General features: G+C 47.8%; 1 protein-coding gene across 1 annotated transcript; it reads right to left on the bottom strand.

Annotated features, from left to right (window-relative positions):
• Nucleotides 1–297: 297 nt before the first annotated feature.
• On the bottom strand, nt 298–795 carry LOC140792208 (uncharacterized). Its single transcript, XM_073143063.1, has one exon. It carries the CDS (start codon nt 793–795, stop codon nt 298–300), a length of 498 nt encoding a protein of 165 aa, XP_072999164.1.
• Nucleotides 796–3,194: the final 2,399 nt, after the last annotated feature.

Here is a 3,194-nt window from a genome sequence, read left to right as displayed (position 1 = left end):
CTCATACAACCTATACCGGGTATGGAAAGCGGTTTTTGGGACATCCGCTTTCCTAATCCTCAATTGATGATACCTAGATCTCAGATCAATCTTTGAGAAGACGTGTGCCCCATGCAATTGATCAAACAGGTCGTCAGTGTGAGGCAAGGGATACTTGTTCTTCATAGTTAGCTGGTTTAGTTACCGATAATCAATACAAAGGTGGAGGGTATCATCCTTCCTCTTCACAAACAGGACTGGAGCGCCCCGAGGGGATGAGCTAGGTCGGATGAGTCCCCTACTTAGCAAGTCATCAATCTACTCTCTCAGTTCTTCCATTTCCTTCGGAGCCATATGGTAAGGTGCCTTGGAGACTCGTCCTGCCCCTGGAATCAGGTCGATGGTGAACTCAACTCTCTTATCTAGGGGAAGCCCGAGAATGTCCTCAAGAAAAACATATGGGAACTCCCGCACCACTGGTAAGTCAGTTAGGGTTTGGGTCCTAGCTGACTCGATGGACATGATTGCCATCAACTGCGAACGGTCCACCTGTCGATCCTTACACAATCGACATTCTATGCCATCACTAAGCTGCAAGATAATCTCCTTGCTGTAATACTTAATACTGGCATGGTAGGCAGCTAACCAATCCATCCCTAGGATTAGATCAAAGTCCTGGATCTCGAGGGGTAGGAGGTCCGCCATGAAATTCCACTCGCCAAAAGTTAGGGTGCAAGATCGATAAACATGGCGGACTTCCAGAAAGTCACCAAGTGGGGTAGGGCTCCACAACAGGACCTGGCGCCACATCCACATTTTCCAGGATGGAAGTAGAAATAAAATAATGGGTGGCCCCAGGGTCAAATAAAATCCTAGCAGTGGGTGCAAATAATGTCATGGTACTTGCCATTGCGTATGTCTTAATTAAAATAGGAAAAATGCATTTTTCACAATATGCAAATTTGCACAGGGTTAGAAAGGAGGATTTAATATTATGTATGAGTAGAACATACGTAAAAAGTTAACTAATATGATTAATTTATTCAGTTACCTATGGCCACCTCATTGGATGCTTTAGCATCCCGCAGGGTCATAGCAAAAACTCGGCCGGTTCGTCCGACCTGCCCTCTACTAGGAGGTTCAGATCGTGCGCCCCCACGACCCCTACTCGCAGCAGTACTGGCTCTCGATGCTCCAGATGTAGAAGGTGTGGTAGGAGTGGCTGACTCTTTGACCAGTAGTAGTTGTGGTTAGCTGAGATGAAGGTGGTAACGGCATTGGTGATATAATGGTGAAGGTGATAAAGTAAGCCAACGGAGAGGAGGAGGCAACGACGGTGGCTTGCCAATAGAGGATGAGGTCGGAGGAGATGGTCAATGGAGGAGAACGAGGAGGAGGAGGAGGAGGAGGAGGAGGCCGACGCCGAGCCTAGTGCCAATGATGGAGGAGGTCGCTGAAGGAGGCCGGAGGAGACAGTCAATGGAAGAAGAGGAGGATACTAACGAAGAGGAGGTGGTGGTGGCTTATCAATGGAGGCCAATAGAGAGGAGGTCTGATGGGTGAGGGTGGGGTGAGGGCAGGGGTGGGATGAGGGCAAGCGTAGGGTAATGGAATAGCTTGGTAGGCAAATCGTGATGGGTGAGGGTGGACCATTTGACTTACGAAGATTGGTCTAGGTAGGGTGAGGGAAAAGGAGTAAATGAGCTTGTCGAGCCGAGCCTAAGCAAGCCGGCTTCGATTCAGGCTCAACTTGAAATTGAAATTGAGCCTCAGTTTTGAGCTTAGGCTTGTCTCATCTTGAGCCGAGCCAAGTCGAGCTTAAACTTTAGTTGAGCTGAGCCTGAGTCGCTCATTTATTTTAACACCCCTAATCCCATTTGGTCTAGTGTGAGGTGGTTTGGTCAATCCTAGACTATATCATTCCACCACGCATTTGCCACCTTGTCTCAAGGTGCAAAATTGAAATGCAGCTCACTTCATGTCATCAACTCGAGTCATTGCACTATTGGTCTTCACGAGCTCGGCCTAAGGAACTAGTTTGTGCACATTTCTCCGACAGTTTCTCCTCTTTTAGACCCGACGACTCTTTCTCCATCTAAAAATTGCAACTCGTCCATGTGGTGGATTCGTGCATGGGTGATTAAATGCTAATCCCATTTTGGAGGGCCAACCTTCCATAAGATGTGATTGGCAAGGCAAACTGGGACTAACATTCAGTCCTTACTGTAGCCACCGCTCCAACCTTTGAAACAAACTTCTTGGTTCCATCCCGAAAAGCTGATCTGGTCTGATCCAGTCTTCTCCATGGCCGGCGTCTTGCGTCTTCTTGCTTCGGCACTAGAAATTGGGTGTTATCTCGATTTAAATTTCCATCCCTTCCGATCGACATGGTTGGCAATTCAAATTGGGATAAACACCTAGTCCCAATTCTCCCATCAATTCACCTTCTTCTCTATCTTTCTTGCTAAAAGCCAAGCATTTTTCCTACCCCTGGTTGCCAACTTTTGACAAACTCGAGTTGGCAACTCGAGTTGGAAAAAATACCTGGATGCTAGCGTCACATCCTCTCTTTCGTCGCTTTGGTGAAGAGTGTGATGCCCTTAAATAGCCAAGTTGCACCAACTGAGGGTTGTCGTCCTGCTCAAGTTGCAAACTATTCACGTCCCTTGGATTAGCCGAATTGCCACCGACCTGTTACCCTTCTCCATGCTCTTTGACTTGGCTAGGTCACGATAGCATCCTGTTCAAGACCACTATCAAGCTGCATCCTTTGGGTTCAATCTGACCTCCTCATCTTGAGTCTTAGCTTGGGCCCAAGCCACTTCATCATAGACTTGAATCCAGCAAGGTCAGCCCAATGGGTCTAGTTAAGCACCATCTCTCCACACCCATAGTTGCGAAACTGATCTATTCGCAACAGCCCATCATAATCCCGTTCCACCTTCTGAAACCCAAGTTGATCCTCTCTGCTTGTCCTCTAGTTGTGTTGAACCATAGCTGGACTGGCCTATTGTATCCAATCGTTTGCCCTAACCCATAATAGGTCCACCCAAATCGAGCCGTGGGATTCGGTGGCATCCACTCGGTATGGTTCAATAAGTTGGATCCCTTTGGGTTCAAAATCAGGGGAGGCGAAGCTGACCCCTTTGTATGGGTCTCATAAGGTCTGGATCCGCCTTCCCAATTTTGAGTCCAAACACATCTGGTTCATCCTT

The sequence above is a fragment of the Typha latifolia genome, chromosome 7, assembly GCF_019914945.1.
Source record: "Typha latifolia isolate L0001 chromosome 7, TyphaL0001v2, whole genome shotgun sequence".
NCBI lineage: Eukaryota > Viridiplantae > Streptophyta > Magnoliopsida > Poales > Typhaceae > Typha > Typha latifolia.
Note: the sequence above shows the minus strand (reverse complement) of the source record. Positions and strands in the feature narration are given on the sequence as shown.